This window comes from Penaeus monodon, chromosome 38 (assembly GCF_015228065.2).
Source record: "Penaeus monodon isolate SGIC_2016 chromosome 38, NSTDA_Pmon_1, whole genome shotgun sequence".
NCBI lineage: Eukaryota > Metazoa > Arthropoda > Malacostraca > Decapoda > Penaeidae > Penaeus > Penaeus monodon.
In genome coordinates, this window is record NC_051423.1 from 21,643,793 (window position 1) to 21,664,232 (window position 20,440).

At 39.7% G+C, this 20,440-nt stretch overlaps 1 protein-coding gene, 1 long non-coding RNA gene and 2 pseudogenes across 2 annotated transcripts; 1 reads left to right on the forward strand and 3 right to left on the reverse strand.

Moving 5' to 3' along the window:
• The first annotated feature begins 2,124 nt into the window (after positions 1-2,124).
• Positions 2,125-4,233, forward strand: LOC119596748 (annotated as a pseudogene).
• A 1,604-nt stretch (positions 4,234-5,837) lies between these two features.
• LOC119596816 lies at positions 5,838-6,693 on the reverse strand (annotated as a pseudogene).
• A 1,574-nt stretch (positions 6,694-8,267) lies between these two features.
• On the reverse strand, positions 8,268-9,142 carry LOC119596817 (cuticle protein 8-like). The gene is made up of 3 exons (XM_037946147.1): positions 9,115-9,142; positions 8,913-8,999; positions 8,268-8,682 (listed from the first exon to the last, which is right to left on the reverse strand). Exons 1-3 carry the CDS (start codon positions 9,124-9,126, stop codon positions 8,344-8,346), a joined length of 438 nt encoding a protein of 145 aa, XP_037802075.1. The 5' UTR covers positions 9,127-9,142; the 3' UTR covers positions 8,268-8,343.
• Positions 9,143-11,933: 2,791 nt separating this feature from the next.
• LOC119596818 lies at positions 11,934-12,444 on the reverse strand. Its single transcript, XR_005230776.1, has 3 exons — positions 12,418-12,444; positions 12,195-12,281; positions 11,934-12,063 (listed from the first exon to the last, which is right to left on the reverse strand). It is a non-coding gene; the product is annotated as an uncharacterized LOC119596818 (long non-coding RNA).
• Positions 12,445-20,440: the final 7,996 nt, after the last annotated feature.

Consider the following 20,440-nt stretch of genomic DNA (forward strand, 5'->3'; position numbering starts at 1 on the left):
GTCTGTCTTAGTGCGTATTTCAGCCTAGAGGATGTATTAGAAGTGGTACCAACTTTTTCCTTTCTATGGCCCCAAACCAATATATAATAATTTGTATTGGCCCCGTCTCGAATTCAACACGTAATGGAAAGATTTCATTTTATTAATATACTGCATGAGAGAGGCTTCTGTGTAAGCACTGCAATTCAGATAAAATTCAGTTTAATTCGGTGTCAACATTGCTCCGTGGCCTGCAGATTATTCTATTTGCACATACACATACAACACACATACTCTCATATGAAGACACACCCCTTTTTGACGTGCCGAATCTTGGGCATACTATTTTATTTTTGATACCTCAGTTTTTGAACCTGGGCTGGATAACAAGCAACTAGCGCGCTTGACTTTTCCTATTCCTATCTTGCACTTTCTTGAGAAATCACAGTGCCTTCCTCGGAACGTTGATATCCTCACAGATTATTTCAAGAAATTTGGTTGAAAAAAGACAAGAATTGGTGTGATGCCAATGAATTGTGACTACTTTTGCCTCAACTTACTTGTAAACTAGAAATACGGTAAAACGAGCACACAGTTAAATAGCAAATTTGTATGCATGGGTTGGAAGCGCTGCAATTTTTAACACTACATTTGAAAAGGCCATCTTAAAATTTTGGGATAAATATATGATCAGCTTAGGTGATATAAAGGAACTAAAACAAATTTGCTGATTACATTTTATTAAAAAGCCGCAGTAGAAAATTTACATTTTTTATAATATCAGCCAGGTTTGGGCTTAGTCGCCTATGCTTGACCCGATCGGTTTTGCAGCAAAAAATGTGGCTATACTCGTGTAAGCCCATTATCAGACACGCTCCTTACATCTAGACTCTGGTCACATCAACACATCATTTGTGAAATGACGATAGAACTGTGAAGGAATGCTTGTCATGTAGCTTATACAAGTGTATAATTAATTTTGAAAGGGAAAATGTGACAAAAGGAACACATAGAATATGCAAACCAAAGAAATAAGGTATGAATTATAGATATAATATATATATATAATATATATATATATATATATATATATATATATATATATATATATAATTTATGTATAATATATACATAATATATATATATATTTTAAAATACCTAAAATATATCTATTATTATATATTTATATTTATATATATATATATATAATATATATATATATATATATATATATATATATATTCATGTATACATATATTACAAATGTATGTATATCACCAAATGCTGTCAGCTGCAATTCTTCAGGATGGGACAGCTTGTAGAAACGTGACTCAAGCAAACACAATGTCTAATGGTAAAGTCACTTCTCGCTTTTCAAGAGTGGACTTCCTAGAAATGTCCGTGTTTGAAAAAAAAGTGCAGAATTGTAAATATCAATATGATGCTGTGAATATCATGATCTGAATGACACATTGTAACATAGGAGTAACTATGATTTCGGGAAGAGGCGTCGCTTATCGTGGAAGATGTTTGATCCCAAGTACCACAATTTCTTCAGCTTGACAGGAAAGTGCCCAGTAAACGGCAATGTCCCCACTGGACAAGCAAACAATTGGGCCCTCAATAAGTCTTAGCTTCTAATACTTCAAAGATAAAATATCTAAGTGGACGTACGGGGTATTGTGCGTAGAGAAACACGCTTACTTAGCCGCGGGATTATGCGGCAGGGTGTGCAGTTCACATTTTTTTTACCTTGACATGCTAACGTCAGGGTGTTAGTACTCATTCGCAGCTGAGTCGACTGAGAGATGGCGGCCGGGCGCGAACCCTGAACCATGCGACTACATAGCTAGCACTCTAACACTAATATTTACCAACCTCTTAAGACAGAATTCAGCCCCCTACCCCTTTTGAAACATCCTGGAACTGCCATGATTTACACAATACATTGAACGTTTTCTCCCTAAGTCATAAATGTTTAGCAATTCGTTGCATTTCCATTCAGGTGATGAGGGTCTGGTGACTGGCAAAGTAGGCGTGGCTATTGTTGCTTCTCATGGTCACGTGAAGCCACGCCTACGTTTTTTTGAAGTATATAAGACACAGGAATGAGAGTGTTTTTCATATCAAGCAAAATCAACAAACATGTTTCTTAAAGTGAGAAAAGCTGTTTCTAAAATCGTTTGGGGGTGTCTTGGCAATATAAACCATTGACTTGATACAAAAACCTTTATTTTGTATCTTTCATCACAAAATAGGTTGACTGCGATTCCTATCAATTGAAATGTCATTTCTGGTGTTCCAGCTGAGCGTCGTGTTGGGTCTGGCGGCTGCCTCTCTGGCCGCTCCGTCACAGCCTCCCTACGGATACTCTCCTCTCCCTCTTATCAGGTAATTGGTTTGATTTATATCATGACATGTACGAAATAAGAAATCTGTTATATATTTCTTTTTTATTACTTATCATTTTATTATTAAGGTTATTATCATTCTAAGGAGGGCATTCATTTGCGTTCACTTTTTTCACTCTTAACATTTGCCTATTGGCTTTCCATTTCAGTCTCCAGCTCAGTACAAACTTCGATTGGGTCGTGAAGGACGACTACTCCGCCAACGACTACGGCCACCAGGAGTCCCGCGACGGCTACAACACACAGGGGTCCCTACTACGTGCAGCTTCCGACGGTCGCCTGCAGAAGGTCACCTACTACGTGGACGGCGACTCAGGCTACGTAGCCGAGGTCACCTACGAGGGACAGGCTCAGTACCAAGCCCACCAACCTCCTTACCATTCTACACCTGCATACCAGCCTACCCCTTCATACCACACCACTCCTTCCTACCACCCAACACCTGTCTACAGGCCAAACACCTTCTTACAGGCCGAGACCCCACACTGAGAACCTTATGTATAATCAATCGCAATAATAATTATAATAATAATAATTAAATAAATAAAATAAAACAAAATAAACAACTTAGAATCACTTTTTTAACCTCCCTATAAGGCACACACATATATAGTATGTATTACTAACACATGCGATATGCTCTTGTACGAAGGTCCACCTCCAAACCTATCTACAGGATGCCTAGTCTCCACTGATATTCTATATATTTTGTAATTAGATATATATACCTATAAATCACCGACTCCATCCATAACCACCGGTTTCGTATATTGTTATTGTTCATGAAAATCGACGTAATCAGTAGAGACAGAAGAGTTAAATGTACCTAACTATACCTACCCACCTACTTCCCTATCTAACTATCTATTGATATATCCAAAAGAGAAAGGGGTCAAGAAAACGATATAAAGATGCAAAGAGACACAGAGAGAAGAAAGAAATAAGAAACGAGACACACACATACACACATACAGAGAGAGGGGGGGGGGGCAGAGAGGAAGAGAGAGAGAGAGAGAGAGAGAGAGAGAGAGAGAGAGAGAGAGAGAGAGAGAGAGAGAGAGAGAGAGAGAGAGAGAGAGAGAGAGAGAGAGGGAGAGAGAGAGACGAAGAAAACTATCATCACCACCCGTGGCCAACGTCAGTGAATTATCTCGAGCTTAAACTTCATTATATTACGAAAGTTTCCAAACACAGTGGGTGGGTGAGGACTTCCTGAAGTTTTACAGAACGATAGAACAATAAAGATTCTTAAACCAGAACATACGTCATTTACAAACCCGACAAAAAGATTCTGCCATGCGAGTTTGTGAATTTCTTCTTTGAACTGACTTTATGATTCTTTTGAAAACCGAAACGAAATGAATGAATATAGAAGAAAAGATGAGAAATGAACTCGAGCCGTAACGACAAAACAAATTATCACTCGGAAATATGTATCTCTTTACGAAACAATTATCGCAAGTAGGTTTTTTTCAGCTAATCATCAATAACTAAATATTACAAACAATTGTCAATAATTATCACAAACAATTATCACCCAATAATCATTAATAATTCATTACTATAAACAATTATCAATAATTAATCATAAATAATAATCTGATAATTATCGCCAGGTGTTCGATTATCAAACAATTATAATCAACAACCTATCAAATTGTCACCAGATATCACCAAGAAGTCAGTGTCTTGTGTCAAGTGTCAAGTGTCTCGTGTCAAGTGTCATGTGTCAAGTGTCTCGTGTCAAGTGTCATGTGTCAAGTGTCTCGTGTCAAGTGTCTTGTGTCAAGTGTCTCGTGTCAAGTGTCAAGTGTCTTGTGTCAAGTGTCAAGTGTTCCTTTGATTACCCTTCGTTATTTATCCATTTTTTATTTATCTATTTACTTATCTATTTATCTAATTATTTATCTAGTCTGTTTATTTATCTATCTATTTATTTATTTATTTATTCATCTATCTATCTGTTTATCTATTTATCTATCTACATATCTATTATCTATCTGTTTATTTATCTATCTATCTATTTATTCTCTATTTTCTATTATCTGTTTATTTATTTATTTATGTATTTATTTAACTACCTTTTTATTTATTCATTTATTTATTCATTTATGTATCTATCTATTCATTTCTCTATTCATTTATTTATCTATCTTCCATATAGGTCTGCTTATTTATCTACGTATTCATCCATTTATTCATCTATCTATCTATTTATCTAACACCTTATTTATGTTTCTCTCCGTCTGTTTATCTATCTATTTGTCGATCTATCTGTTTATCAATTTATCAACCCATTTTTCATTTTTATGTTGAAGTCTGGTAGGGTTATTTAAAAAAGAAAGAAAGAAAGAAAGAAAGAAAGAATGAAGAAAGAAAGAAAGAAAGAAAGAAAGAAAAGAAAGATAGAAAGAAAGAAAAAAAAAAAATATTATATATATATATATATATATATATATATATATATATATATATATATATATATATATATTGTTGATTCGATTATCTCGTTTGCCTGTTAAACCGTATTACTTCTAGTTTCAATTTTGCTCTAAATGTGATCTATGATTTTTGATATTTGTCTAACATCTTATGGAAGAGAGAAAATACGATTAAGAAACAGGAAGAACTAGTTAATGATAATGATGCAAATAATAGGAAAGATAAAAATAATATTGTTGATAGTAATAATGACGATACGGATGATGATCATAATGAATGGTAGTAATGATAATAAAATGATAATGATAATGATAATAACAGCTTTAATGATAATAACGACATAATGATAATAACTACGATAATCGTCAAGTGATGATAAAAAAGATAATCCATTTTTTTCCAAAAAAAATAAAAAATAAAAAAAATAATAGATAAATAAAATAAAATAAAATAAAAAGATACATAAAGGCGATTTTCCCCTTTTTTTCCTCAAAAAGTCTCAAGGTCTCAGCAGATATATGTTCCAAAAATACATAAACAGACATATAAAAAATAATAGATAAACAAAAAATCAAGAAAATAAGCATATAGAATCAAATCGAATTAAACAATATATGGAATGTGAATAAAATAAAAGCTATAGAACAAACAAAAAGAGGTTTGTTGAAGACAGACGGCGCCTTTTGCCATCACGACTCAACATTCTTTGACTTTCGATTTGACCGCCGTTGCAAGATCGCTCTGAAGCCAATATAGCAAAAGCTTCAAATTAGCGTTCTCAATTAAGCCATTATTTACCTTAAGTTATTTGCCGGTGTTATAGATGAGGAAATGATTACTTTTTAAAAATCTTTCGGAACCAAATTTCCTAGATCTATATTTTCTTTGGTATTTTGTAGTCTCATACACACATATATGAATAAAACATACATGCCTTTTAAGTATATGATTTGTTTTTAATACACTACATATATGTAAGGAGTTATTTTCAAGTATACATGTATGTATTTGAATATATTTATTCTGTAATGAGCAGTTACAAAAATAGTGAATGTGAATATGCTTTATGCTTTACAAATTGGCATTTCAGTGATGAGGTCTTGGCCTGTAAGAAGGGGTAGGTCTGTACGAAGGTGTAGGATGGTATGAAGGGGTGGTGTGGTATGAAGGGGTAGGCTGGTATGCAGGTGTAGGATGGTAGGAAGGTTGGTGGGCTTGGTATTGAGCCTGTCCTCGTAGGTGACCTCTGCTACGTAGCCTGAGTCGCCGTCCACGTAGTAGGTGACCTTCTGCAGGCGACCGTCGGGAAGCTGCACGTAGTAGGATCCCTGTGTGTTGTAGCCATCGCGGGACTCCTGGTGGCCGTAGTCGTTGGCGGAATAGTCGTCCTTCACGACCCAATCGAAGTTGTACTGAGCTGGAGACTAATATGCAAAGACAAAGTTACACTAAAATCGGGAAATATTAGGGGATGAAAATGATAACTATGTTGTAATGAGCTGGAGATTGACATGGAAAGGAAAAGGAAAATCAGAGGAGTATCAGGTGGAGATAAGTGCATGATAAGGAAAAATAGATTAAAAATCACAAAGAAAAAAAAATGGTGTTCAGCTTATAAAGGGAATATTTCTAAACCAGTTACCTGGTAGGAGGGAGGAGGAGAGTACCCGTAGGGAGGCTGTGAAGGAACGGCCAGACAGGCAGCTGCCAAACCCAACACGACACTCAACTGGAACACCAGAAAAAAATAGTAAATAGTTAACAAAGTCATTTTGTGCTGTAACAACAAGATGAAGTAGCCAACGATTTGTATTACCAAAACGCTTTTTTTTCTTTCTTTCTCACCGTAAGAAACATATTTGCCGATTTTGCTTGATATGAAAAGCATTCTCATTCCTGTGTCTTATATACTTCGAGAAACGTAGGCGTGGCTTCATCTGACCTTGAGGACCAACACTTAGCCATGCCCACTTTTGCCGTTTACTAGATCCTGATCGTATCGTATGAATGGAAACGATTGGACACAAAATATTGCGTAGGTCAGTGACGGTTCCATGTTATTTAACAGTAATTTTTTGTCACTTTTCAAGCATTTTAAAGATTCCTAGGTACGTCCCTATTACATATCAGTGCGAATCAAATGACGTACATTAAGTTCGGGGTATTTACATTATATCAATATTTACATTTCCACTCGGATATTTCTCGTGAGTCAGTTCTCTAAAGGCTGGAAGCGTTGCATCACAGTCAGACTTACGTTTGACATGCGTTGCCGGTGTTATGTGTCTACAGACTTTACACATTACTCATGATGATGTGTGATGACATACACACCCATGCATTATGTGTATATATGATTGATATATAATGAGTTATATATATATATATATATATATATATATATATATATATATATATATATATATATGTGTGTGTGTGTGTGTGTGTGTGTGTGTGTGTGTGTGTGTGTGTGTGTGTGTGTGTGTACGTGTGTGTATATATAGATATAATCATAATTATACATATACATATATACTTACACACTGTATAAATAGAAGCACGTGTACCTGTATGAGATGTAATGAGAGGAAATATTTGAAATAAACTAGAGTAATTGTAAACAATGGTGTTATTATAGTACAGTATGGTACGGTATGGTTTGGTTAATAGTTCGTCCAAGAGTATGGTGTGGTATTTTCTTCAGAGTGTATATAAAGCAGGTATGGAAAATGGCAAAATTCATTACCGTACTCTTTCGTAGGTTAAAAATACGACCATGCAATTATTGGTAACTTTTCGGCCATGGTATTATTTTGTATTTATACAGTGTATATACAGTATATATATATATATATATATATATATATATATATATATATATATATATATATATATATACAGTATATATTATATTACTTACATATATATGAGTGTACTTATGTATTGATTATGGTGCAACAAAGACCGTATACTGCAGCTCTGAAATCGTCCCCATATATCCTCCCTTGCGCCAACGTTGTCCCGCCCGCGTAACAACAAATGCCGTTGCCCTCGACCAGCCCACGGAGGCAGACTCATCCCAGCATCCTCGGACCACCAGCTGACCTCAGCGAAGGAGACGAACGCATCCCCCGTGAGCGACATGGAAGGATCCCACACCTTCGAGCGGAAGTCTTGGCGATCGCAGCATGGAAAGCACTGTTTCTGTGCTAGGCTGTTTTCTTCGTAAACCATTCTTGATTTGGCCAAACGTTCACTGTATCCTTAAACCGTTCTTTTAGAGTAATTTCGTGAACTTCATACGTTATTTCCACGTTAGTCTTTGTAAAGGATCATACATATACACACATGTAGTTTATACGTATTTTTTCTCTCCCAATGATATACAATATCTATGTAATGAATTATGTTAAAGTAAAAATGTATGTATCAATATATATTTATTTTATGATAGGCAGTTACAAAAATAGTAAATATGAATATGCTTTATATGTGTTTGGAAGCTAGCTTTTCAGTGATGAGGTCTTGGCCTGTAAGAAGGGGTAGGTCTGTACGAAGGTGTAGGATGGTATGAAGGGGTGGTGTGGTATGAAGGGGTAGGCTGGTATGCAGGTGTAGGATGGTAGGAAGGTTGGTGGGCTTGGTACTGAGCCTGTCCCTCGTAGGTGACCTCGGCTACGTAGCCTGAGTCGCCGTCCACGTAGTAGGTGACCTTCTGCAGGCGACCATCGGGAAGCTGCACGTAGTAGGATCCCTGTGTGTTGTAGCCGTCGCGGGACTCCTGGTGGCCGTAGTCGTTGGCGGAGTAGTCGTCCTTCACGACCCAGTCAAAGTTGTACTGAGCAGGAGACTAATAAACAAAGATAAGTTACACTAAAATCAGGAAAAAATGTTAGGATGAAAATAATAACTAAGTTATAGACTGATATGGAAGGGACAATAGAAGTTAAAATCATCAGAATATTATCGTGTAAAGATGACTACATTAATATTGAAAAGCAGTTTTGAAAATCACAAAAAGAAGAAGAAAAAAAGAAAATGACGCTCAAAATGTAAAGAGAATATTTCCAAGAAAGTTACTTGGTAAGAGGGAGGAGGAGAGTATCCGTAGGGAGGCTGTGACGGAGCGGCCAGACAGGCAGCTGCCAGACACAACACGACGCTCATCTGGAACACCAGAAAAAGTTAATTCATAGTTAACAAACTCTTTTTGTACTGTGATAACAAAATGTAGTGGCCAACGATTTGCATTACCAAAATGCTTTCTTTTTTTCTTTCTCACCGTAAGAAACATGTTTGCTGATTTTGCTTGATATGGAAAGCACTCTCATTCCTGTGTCTTATATACTTCGAGAAACGTAGGCGTGGCTTCATCTGACCTTGAGGACCAACACTTAGCCACGCCCACTTATGCCGCTAGTTCCTGATCGTATGAATGGAAAGCTTGGACAGAATATATTGCGTAGCTCAGTGTCCAAGATATTTTAAAAGTAGTATTTTAAACACAGGTGGGACTTTTCAAGCATTTTAAAGCAAAGTGTGGTACTTTTATTATAATTAATTCAGTATACATGGTAGTTTAATCCCCACCCCCACTAAATTCCTAGTTACGTTCCTATCACATGTTAGTGCGAATCTAATATGGTACATTGAGTTCACGGTATTTACATATTAATATCTACATCTCCACTCTGGTATTTCTCGGGAGTCGATTCTCTAAAGACTGGAAGCATCGCATCATCCTTACAGTTTGACATGTGTTGTCAGTGTTATGTGTCTACAGATCTGTGAATAAACATACGACATGATGATGTGTGATGACATACACACTTATGCAATGTGTGTATATATGAGTGAATATATAGTAAGTATATATATCTGTATGCACTGTACCTGTGTGTGTGTGTGTGTGTATGTGTGTGTGTGGTGTGTGTGTGTGTGTGTTGTGTTACACACACACACGTATGCCTGTAAGGTGTGAAATGCAATGCATGGGAATATCTGAAATAAATTGGAGTATTTGTAAACTATGTTACGGTAGATATTTAGTCGAAGAGTACGGTACGCAATCATCCCTCAAAGTACGGTACAGTACAATGCAGCTATAGGAAATTATCAAAATGCCGTTCTTGCCGTATTTAGGCCAAAGAATATGACTATAAAATTCCCGGGTGTCTTTGCGGCTATATTGAGTGCATTAGTATATAAGGGAATTATTCAATTTAGTATTACACTGTATTATATACATAAAGTATTTTTTTGTACTATGATGGTATATGTGTATATATGCAGCACGTATGCAATATATAAATGAATATTACACGACACACGCACTTTTCTCTCTCTCTCTATATATATCTGTGTGTGTTTGTTTGTAGTATGTTTATGCTGTGTGTATATTATATATAATTATATAGTCTATCTATCTATCTGCTATCTATTTATCTATCTATATATATACACACACACAGATAGAATATATAATATGAAGGAGAGAGAAGAGAGAGAGGAGAAGAGAGAGGGGGAAGGGGAGAAAAGTGAAGAGAGAAAAAAGGAAGGAGAGAAGAAAGAAAGAGATGAGAGAAAGGAAAAAAGGAAGAGGAGGATAGAGAAAAGAAAGAGAGGAGAAAAGAGGTGGAGAGATGAGGAGAGGAAAAATGAAATAGTAAGTCAGAGATATGAAAACGAAGAGAGAGAAAGAAAGAAACAAGAAGACGAGGAAGAGAGAGAGAGAAGAGGAGAGAGAGAGAGAGGAGAGAGAGAGAAGAGATGAGAGAGAGAGAGAAGAGAGAGAGAAGAGAGAGAAAGAGAGAGAGAGAGAGAGAGAGAGAGAGAGAGAGAGAGAAGAGAGAGAGAAAGAGAGAGAGAGAAAGAGAGAGGAGAGAGAGAGAAAAGAGAGAGAGAAGAGAGAGAGAGAGAGAGAGAGAGGAGAGGAGGAGAGAAGAGAGAGAGAGAGGATGAGAGAGAGTGAGAGAAAGAGAGAGAGAGAGAGAGAGAGGAGAGAAAGAGAGAGGAGAGGAGAGAGAAAGAGGGGAGAGGAGAAAGGAGAGAGGAGAGAGAGAGAGAGAGAGGAGGGAGGGAGAGAGAAGAGAGAGAGAGAGAGAGGGGGAGAGAAGAGAGAGAGTGAGAGAGAGAGGGGGGGAGAGAAGAGAGAGAGAGAAGAGAGAGAGAGAGAGAGAGAAGAGGGAGAGAGAGAGAGAGAGAGAGAGAGAGAGAGAGAGAGAGAGAGACAGAGACAGAGAGAGAGAGAGAGAGAGAGAGAGAGAGAGAAAAGGTTGATTATGTTACGACAAAAGCTCTATACAGCAACTCCGAAATCGGCCTCCACGTCCGCCCGTCCCCAAATATCCTCCCGCGCCCCAGCATTGCCCCGCCCGCGTACGACAACTGGTGCCTTTGCCCTCGACCAGCCCATGGAGGCAGACCCATCCCAGCATCCCCGGACCACCAGCTGGCCTTAGCGAAGGAGATGACCGCATCCCCCGTGGCACCGTGCGCGATGTGGAAGGATTCCTCACTCGCGAGCGGACGGCGCAGTAATCGCAGCATGAAAAGCACCAATTCCGTGCTCGTCCGTTTTCTTCGTAATTCACCTTGATTTGGCCATAAAGTCATTGTATCTCTTAACTGTCCTTTGAGAGTAATTGAGTAATTTCGCGAACTTCATTCCTTTCTTTTGCATCTGAATGTTATTTTCCCTTTCGTCATCTTTCTAAAGGACCATGCCATATGTTTTTTTTTCCCCTTTTTTTTTTTCGGGTATATACAATATCTATTTGGGGAGTTATTTTTAAAGTAAAAATGTATATATCAATATATATTATTTTATGATAGACGTTACAAAAATAGTAACAAATGAATATGCTTTATATGTTATTTTTTTAATAGCTTTTCACTGATGAGGTCTTGGCCTGTAAGAAGGGTAGGTCGGGAAACAGGTGTGGGATGGTATGAAGGGTGGTGGGGGTATAAAGGGGTGGGCTGGTATGCAGGTGTAGGATGGTGGGAAAGGGTTTGGGTGGGCTTGGTATTGAGCCTGTCCTCGTAGGTACCTCGGCCACGTAGCCTGAGTCGCCGTCCACGTAGTAGGTGACCTTCTCAGGCGACCGTCAGGAAGTTTCACGTAGTAGGATCCCTGTGTGTTATAGCCGTCGCGGGACTCCTGGTGGCCGTAGTCGTTGGCGGAGTAGTCGTCCTTCACGACCCAATCGAAGTTGTACTGAGCTGGAGACTGTGAAAAAGTGAGTGTATACTAAAACCCGAAGAAAATGCATAAATGATAAACTTTTATGGTAAATAACTACTAAATTTTTTATTAGAGATAATTGTCTAGTTCACATATCTTAACATACAGTTAGTTACCTGATAAGAGGGAGGAGGAGAGTATCCGTAGGGAGGCTGTGACGGAGCGGCCAGAGAGGCAGCTGCCAGACCCAACACGACGCTCAACTGGAACGACAATAATAACATTGAAATGAATAGAATTAGCCTAATTGCGAATAAGAATGCTAAAGGGGGCTGTGGATAAGTGATTGCTTTATATCAATAGAATACTCCAATAGGTTATACTAATATTTTTTCTAACCGTAAGAAACATTTTGCCGATTTTGCTTGATATGATGAAAAGCACTATGCTTCTGTACCTTATATACTTCGAGAAACGTAGGCGTAGCTTCACTTGACCTTGAGAGACGACAGAAATACCACGCCCACTTTGCCGTTCACTAGATCCTCATCATATGAATGGAAACGCTACGACTTACCAGACATAGTTTGGAGAGGAAACATCAAAAAAAATATCAATGGTCAGCTCTAGGATATTGTCAATAGATTTTTAACAGTTAAGTAGCTTTCCAAGTATCTAAAAGAAAACCTGCAGTATTTTTTATACCGATTTTGTAAACATGACGTTCAAAAAGCGCTGAAAAATCTTGCCCTTTTTTCAGCAGATGACTCCCCCCCCCCATCCCCACATCTTTTAAAAATCCAGATTATTATGCAAAATAAAGAAGTAGGGACCGCAGGCATTAACAGAACCATTTTAACATTTGCATTACCACAGTGCAACCTTTAACGGCAGGGATTAATTCTTGAAAAGCAGAAATTGTTGAATCAATCTTGATGGAGTGTCTTAATGATTAGAGCTATATTATTTTATGTGTCTACAGGTCTAGTGAAGAAATTGCAGTGATTATTGTAATAATACAAATATATACGTTATATGCATATATAATAGTTATATCTTATAAGTATATATCACGTTTTTATCTCATAAATTCTAAATGACTTTTGGCACAATCTGCCTTCAGAAATGGGACCCTTACACTTTTAAAAGATACATGACAACAAAGAGTTTTGATTCTTCCTCTTTGGGTCTTCCGCATTTCACAACTGGCGAGCAAGGTGATGCGACCAGAGTCGGATGTAACCTGCGTTGAACTAGTGGTGTGATCAATTTATGCTTGAGGCGGTTAAACTCAAGTAATCGTGTTCGACTACTTTTGAGACACCAAATGTACATGAAAGTCTTTGATGAGCAAAGATACCCTAGCGACTATACTTTCGCTGTTAGTCACTTTTTAAATTTATTTTTTTATTTAGTTTTCAATAGCATTGTTAATGAATAAATAAAATTTGCTACAGTTTTAAGGAGTTTCTGATTTAAATGTGATTGATTGATTGATTATTTAAAATTGTCTACCGCGTCAACAGCTAAGGTCATTAGCGGCGAATACTTCATTAGATAAAAATATTAAAATATTTAAAAATTTTAAAATCTATCAATAAATATCTTACATATAACAATAAATGTATTAAAAATCAGAGCAAAAATATTATGCTCAAAAGTGTATAAAGTTATTGCATAAATATTATGCATAATTAATTTTTATTGAAAATATTAGCCTCCCAAAGGAAAACAAATAAGACCTTCTATGTCACATCCTCCCCCAATACATTTTTCAGTGTATATGGGGGAGACAAGTACATACGTCTTGGTCTGGGGAATGTTGCACATCTTTCCACTACATGTGCGACCGTTAATGGCTCTTGGGCACCCCTCACAAAGTGCTTGACTTTAGCCATCATCAGTCCATGATTCAGTCTTGTGGGCCCGATTCTTAGTCTTGTTATACAACTTCTACTTTTCGGTGGGGATGGATGTGGTCACCCAACTGCCAAGGTCATCTCTAATCTCTCGCAGTTTGTTTCTAGAGGTATGCCTCCATTGTTCCCTCCATATATCACGAAGTCAACTCCTGATGCTGGGTTTCAGGTCGGTGTGTGGGAGAGGAAAATGAGTATCACACTGCTAAGCGGCAGCTTCCTTGGCCTTTTCTGATCAGCTCGCTCTTTCCCCACTGATACCAACATGTGCTGGCACCCAAAATAGTTTTTCTTTTTAACGTGTTGATATAAGTGCAAACCAATCTTGAACCTCCCCACTATTAGATGTGATCAGTTAAGCTCTTGTTTGCTTGAAAGGGTACTCGAGAGTCCAATATATTACAATAGAATGGTTCGTAAGATCTCTAGTTATTTAACTCCCTGCAAGGATGGCATATAACTCTGCAGTGAAGATCGAGGCTGCTAGAGAAGACTGCCAGATACAGTCTTCCTTCTGCTCACTGCTGCAAAGCCCACAACCATTTTCAAACTTTGACCCATCTGTTTATATTGCATCTGATCCTTGGTACTTAGAAATGTGCAGAAAAAATTTCTCCCCGATTTCTGCTTGGGATCTCTCCCCTTTCCCTTTTCCAACCAAATCCAGCTCGACCTGATTAGTCCAAGGGGGAAGGGGGGGGAATTCCAACAACCAGAACCTTAGGAGATTTAAATTAAGATCACTACATTCCTCTTTCCCCTACAGTAGGATTGGCTATCCTCAAGGGGGTTGAAAACCAATCTGGATGTAGAAGATCCTGGAAGTCTTTGTAGTCTCGTGTAGTAAATCAGGTTCATAGTCCCGGTGTAAGGGAGAGAGTAGTTCTCCACTCTCAGCAATACAGGGACTCTACAGGCGAAGACCTGAAAGCCCCAGTACGGATGCTGAGAGCTTCATTATGAACCGAGTCCAACATCCAGAGAATAGTGGGAGTTGCAGATAAATAAGCTCACATCCATAGTCAAGCTTACTACGAATAAGCACTCGGAAAAAGCCGTAGAAGCATTGTGCGGTTTGCACCCCAAGAAAATGTGAAAGAACCCGCAAAATACTAAGTGCTTTTGTAGCCTTCACTCTTAACATTTTGATGTGAGTACCCATGTAAGTCTTGATTAAAAAAAATAGACCCAAGTACTTCACCTCTTGGACAAATTGTAGTGGATTTGCTCCAAAATAGGGGGGAAGGATGGAATTTTCCTCGTTTGTGGAAATTTTAAGCCATGGTCTTGCTTGGAGAAAATTTGAACCCATGATATGTTGCCCACTGTAAAACCCGATTTATTGCAGTCTGCATGTGCCCTTGCACATCCTGTAAGCTTCCTCCTGAGCATACAATGTAAAGTCATCCACATACGATTACATGAGACGCACTTAGAACAACCTTTATGATGTCATTTATAGCAATGGCAAACAGGGTCACACTTAAGAAACACCCTTGGGGACCCCTTCCAGTGATCTTCCCGGTTAGAGAAACTGTTTCCCACCTGAGCTCTAAACTTCCTGTTAGTAAGGAAGCTTTGTATGAAGGTAGGTAATGCCCCCTCTTAAACCAATGTAATACAACTTCATGAGTATGCCATGCTTCCAAGTAGTATCGTAAGCCTTTTCAAGTCAAGAAGACTGCTATCATGTGATGTTGCTGTGCGAAGGAATTCTGTATAGCAGTTTCCATCCTCAAGTGAATCTATGGTTGATCTCAATATTCTAAAGCCTATTGATATGGGGTCAACACATTTTCTTTTCCTAGCAGCCATGTCAACCCGAAAATTTTCCATTTTCTCCATCAGCTTGCAGATGCAGCTGGTGAGAGAAATTGGTCTGTAAATTTTCCCGGTGTGGAAGCATCTTTGCCAGGTTTAGGAACAGGAATGATTATAGCCTCTTTCCATGTGGATGGCACGGTGCCCTCCCTATAGATCCATTGAATAGGTCCAACCAGAACTTCTGGGAGCTCTCTGGTAAGTGAGATATCATTTGGTATGGAATATCGTGACTTCCTGGGGCAGTCTTACGGCAGACCTGCAAAGCAGAGACCATCTCCTTGCGTAAAAATGGCAATTGTATGGAAGTTCTGCTGCAGGTCTTACTGAAGAACGAAACTGGGGGTTGTTCCTGTTCAGCCTGAAGAGTGGAGAACGAGCAGTGTAAGATGCTCCAGAGGAATCTCTGCCATGGATTTAGCTAGCTCATATGCAACATCTTTTTTGTTGTGATGATTATGCCATCTATCTTCAGGGGAGGTTGTGACATGGATGTGCTCTTTCCAGGGAAACTTATGCACCTTGTCCCATACCCATGCTAAGGGGGTCCCAGAGTTAACTGGGAGACATACTGTCTCCACGACGTCCGTCTAGCCTCCCCTTTTGGGACATGCCTGGGCCCTTTGGGTCGGGTCTTTTTGTAATTGATGGATGTGGCAACTGCCCCAAATAGATTTTCCAAATCATTTATGTTGAGATTATGTGGAGGGGAAAGGTAGATGAATGCAACAGTGTAAGGTCATGTAAAGCCTATTCTCACAGCCTTCACCTGCAGTGTGTCTGCAGGCGGATGGCCTGGAAGGGAAATCCTGACTACCCTTACTGCTACTCCCCATGAGGTCCATTATCAAAGGGCCCTAACGGGAAATGGGGCGATTTTCCCCGGTCATAATCTCTTGTAAAGGCATACACAAACTGGATTACATGAAGCTATCAGATGTTGCAATTCCTCCCATTTGAATGAATTCCCTGACAGTTCCAGGGAATCCAGTTCTTTAGTTTACTTCTTCATAAGGTGTTTGGCAGCACCTGTGGTCAAGGTTTGCCCCACACCTTTTGGCTGTCCCTTTTCCAGGATCCTGGGAGTAACCCTTTTTAATGGGGTTTTTTACTTGTGGGAAAAAGTTTCCACAGTCTTCCTTTGGACAGGTCAGGATTTCCTTGCCTGGGCAAGAATGGACCTGAGCCTTTGCTTCAGGGGCATTCTGTCTAGCAGCGGAGGCCCTTGTGGATGTGGTGGCAGCTGGAGCTGTCACCATTGAGGCCCCAGGAGCCCTTCCTGACGGCTCCAAAGACCCCACTCAGAGCGGAGTTTTTTGAGTAGGTTCAGGATTCCTTTGCCTGGGGAAAGGGCGTACCTGAACCTTAGATTTAGGGGCATTCTGCCTACAGTGGAGGCCCCCGTGGATGTGGGGGAGCTGGGAGCTGTCACCATGAGGCCTCTGGAGTCTTACCTGATGGCTCCAGAGACCTTGCTTTGGGAGGAGGAGTCTCCTCAATAGACCCCTCACTCCTACTCCGTTTCTGGTGGAATAACTCACCAGAGGCAGTGTCAGTAATCTGGGAATAAGGTTTAATGAAAGAGGCAGAGTGTGTGGGTAAGAAGCACTGGAGAGCAAGGGGTTTGGTGGGAAGGAGGATAGGCTAGAACAGAAGCAAAGGACTTACCTAGCTGTGCAAACAGCACACGGGCACGTCGCTTTCCCTCTGGAAAAGTAACTTTCTCCTTGCTCCTTATTACCGATACTTCTTTTTCAAATTGTACCCTTTTTAAATTGCTTTGATGAAACTTCATGAGCTTCTTTGTAAATGGTAACAGCAATTGGACCTGGACAGTTGTCATCTCCTTGATGACCTGTTGTAAACACTTTACACATAAATCTGGTTTGCCCCCTTTTCTTTAAAACGGCAAGAGTTGGCTCTATGCCATAAACCCCGGCAGTGGGAAACATCACATAGGGTTTGGGGACATATGGCTTTACCTTGAGGTGAAGATTCTGGAAGGACTAACGTGTTAAAAATTAGGAGAGTTGGTGTCAACTGTCCCAAACCAAACTTTCTTCTTTAAAAAAGTTTTACTGCCATACATTAAAATTCTCTAGTTCCTCTAACAATTTCTCCTTAGAATACCTCATCAGGTCTCGGGAAAAGACAATTCCCTTACACTGATTGAGGGTTTTGTGAGGAGAACATAAAACTTGAGCTCCAGGGATGTCGTATATTGCACGCAGACGGTCACTCTCGTCTGGTGATGAAACCTCAACTATTAGGCTACCATCTCGCTGTGGGGTGACGCGAGGATCACGTTAACATACCTCAACTATTTTCCGATGTACTTCTAAAATATCAAGATCCATGATTGATACACCATCAATGGTCTTCACTACTAGGTACTTACTATATGAAATACTTTCATATTTACCAGGTAAGGTTTCCTTTAATGGGGTTGAGGAGAACATTTCTCCTTTTTTTACCTGGTTTGGGATTCCATTGCGATTCCCATTTTGCCCAGAGTGACATGTGATGTTCCAGAGGGAGTGGCCAGGGGATTGCGTTTGGTCGTCAGGGAGAGAAATAATCTTTGTAAATTTTAATAAATTATACAAATTGGAATCTTTATTTCCTCACCCCCCCCCCCCCCGCACCATGGAGTCCAACGGGGGGAAGCGATAGTTGGGGCTCAAGATCTCCCAACAGCCACAGGGGGAATGGGGAAATATACGCAGCCAAATATGCAGTACTGATGGTAGTCGCGGGACCTATGCGCTACTGACTGAACAGTGCCTGCTTTACCCTAGCCATATTTGACCAGCCGATGACTTGACCAGGGCCCTTGATCAAGCCACCTGTCTACCCAGAATAAAGGACCAAAGATGTGTGTTGCTAGCTGCAGGGTGCAGCGTGCAGCATCGCTCAACCTCCAGGACTCCTGTCTCCGGGTAATACGGGACGCCACGCACGGCAAACACTCGTGGGAGAGTTCTCCCTGGTCCAAGATGGAATGAACCAGGGGTCGGTGCACCGTCCCCTCTCATAGGCCTTGGTGTACCTAAGAAGCCATTTTGTCTCATCCCTCACTGGTGACCCCTCCAGTATGGTAGCCCTCGGTCCGGCCTCACCAGATCATTGGGAACCTAAAGACCCCCCCACCGCGGCAAGCGGTTCCGTTAGGGGGGATCTAAAAGTGAGCTGACGTTTATGTCAAGTAATTCTAATGGCATCCCAACTAATTCCCTTTCTGATCTCACCAGTATCTCACACAGAGGCCGGAGGGTGCTTGCCTAAACTCAAGCCCCCCTCGTTATAGCATCCTGTCCAAACTCAAGATTTGGTGCAAGATAAATGCAGTCAAGCATAACATAAGATTTTGGCTCGGAAAAAATATAGCATGCATGTGTGCTTGTGTGGATTGTGTGTGGGCGCGCATATGTATGTTCGTGTACAAAGAATGATCACTGCCTCATCAACTCAAACCCTTTCCCTAGGGTTAGGCTGCACATTGTAAAAAGCCCAAATTATCCATTTCTATAAGAACATTCCTTATTTTTTTCTTTTTTCCTTCCTTGCTCTCCTTTTCTTTCTCAGGGAAGAGCTGACATGACTTCCATATTTCTTTGATATATCTTCTAAAACATCATGTAGGCTGAGTACGCACACTCATTCAGACACGTAATTTGTATATTCATATGTAAATATATACTCAGATCTTTTCTTTTTTGGATTGCATAATATATATAGGTTGTTTCAATGAAAGTGGGGTTCTTATAATGGGAGTAAATTTAAATATTTATATATATATCCATTTAAACATATGAAGGTACAAAATATATATGCGTAAGTACTTTTTTTATGCGTTTGAATTTGTTTTGTAGTTCATCTACTTAGTGATGAAATTTTCGGCCTGTAAGAAGGTGTTGGCCCGTAAAGGAGTAGGTCTGTACGAAGGTGTAGGATGGTATGAAGGGGGGTGTGTGGTATGAAGGGGTAGGCTGGTATGCAGGTGTAGGATGGTAGGAAGGTTGGTGGGCTTGGGAATGAGTGTCCCTCGTAGGTGACCTCGGCTACGTAGCCCGAGTCGCCGTCGACGTAGTAGGTGACCTTCTGAAGGCGGCCGTCGGGGAGCTGCACGTAGTAGGATCCCCGTGTGTTGTATCCGTCGCGGGACCTCCTGGTGGCCGATCGTTGGCGGAGTAGTCGTCCTTCACGACCCAGTCGAAGTTGTATTTAGTGGAGACTAATAGTAAAGATAAGTTACAATAGATTCAGTACGGAAATAGTAAAAATGGGATCTTTATATCAGTAATAATACTAGTTAAATTTTTTAAAAGTTGGGTTTCTTTTTTAGATTTCTTAGGTAATAGTTACCTGGTAAGAGGGAGGAGGAGAGTATCCGTAGGGAGGGTGGACGGAGCGGCCAGAGAGGCAGCTGCCAGAACCCCAAAACGACGCTCAACTGGAAACCAAATAAAAACAATAAGAAATAGTAATAAGATAAAATTATAGAACATCCAACTTATATATAAAAATCAAAATAGAGGCTTAGATGCGTTATTAATCAGAGAAAACTCCGTAGGTTGCAAGAATGTTTTCTAACGTAGAATCATGTTGCAGATTTTCTGATATGAGAAAAGCACTCGTTCGTCTATATACTTCGAAAAGAACGTAAAAGGCGGGCCCTTCCA